General features: G+C 62.5%; 1 protein-coding gene across 1 annotated transcript in view; it reads left to right on the forward strand.

The window, feature by feature from the left end:
- deg9 (trypsin family) overlaps positions 1-906 on the forward strand; it is a gene marked incomplete at its 3' end in the record, with an annotated part of 11,434 nt that overhangs the window by 3,546 nt on the left and 6,982 nt on the right. The window contains exon 6 of the mRNA XM_002945659.1: positions 745-778. Within this exon, the coding sequence (XP_002945705.1) occupies positions 745-778 (34 nt within the window). The remainder of the gene's footprint in view (positions 1-744; positions 779-906) is intronic.

A 906-nucleotide genomic window follows, 5' to 3' on the forward strand; every position in this document is an offset into this window, starting at 1 on the left:
GTCCCAGGTCTGCGATTTGGCGCTGCTGACGGTTCGAGATGACGCCTTTTGGGCCGGTGAGCTGCGGGGCCTGGAGTTGGTTTATGTGCCAGAGCTGCAGGCGAGGGGCGGGAGGAAGGGGGGGAGGAGGAAGGGGGGGGAGGGGGGTTGTGTGTGGGGGGGTGGGGAGAGGGGAAGTGAGGAAAGGTTGTGGAGCCGAGCTGGTCGGGTGCGGGGGGGAACACCAACACACGAAGACCCGTCCAGTGGGGGGCCTGGGGGGGTGGGGGGTTGGGGGAGGGGTAGGAAGCTAGGTAACCGCTGCCTCTCTTCACCACGGCCTGACGTGCGAAACACCCACGCCTCCACCCACGCCTGCGACACACGGATCAAGAACCCTAAGAGCCGGGGGAGTGTGCCGGATCTCCCCTGCAGCTCTGAAGCGGTCGCGGCGGTGGGCTGGTAGTCTGGTAGTTATGGCGGTAGTGGAAGGAGCCATCGTGTGCTGCATTGGAGGAGCAAACGGTTCACTGCCGACATACTTAGAGGTCGTGCTGTGTGGGTGTGCGTGTGGGGGGGTTAGGGAGGTGGGAGGTGAGCTGATGGTGGTGGGGTGGGGTTGGTCTGAAATTGGGAGTTAGTCTAGTGACTGTACGGCCAGCGGTTAGGCGTAAGTACACGTATGCTCTCTGATGCTGACGTTAGGTTGTGTCCTCTGTGTACGGCCTGTGTGTACGGCCGTGTACGACCTGTGTGTTTTCGCAGAGTCCCATCGCGGTGGCAGGATATCCAGTCGGAGGTGGGTGGGATGTGCCTGAGGGTTAGTTGGGATTAGTTGGGGTTCGGTGGAGGGGTGGCTGTTGGGGTTGTGGAGGGAGGGCGACGCATGCGGGTCATCTGCGTTGTAGGACTGGATGGGGGGTTGAG

Source organism: Volvox carteri (genome assembly GCF_000143455.1).
Source record: "Volvox carteri f. nagariensis unplaced genomic scaffold VOLCAscaffold_1, whole genome shotgun sequence".
Taxonomy (NCBI): domain Eukaryota; kingdom Viridiplantae; phylum Chlorophyta; class Chlorophyceae; order Chlamydomonadales; family Volvocaceae; genus Volvox; species Volvox carteri.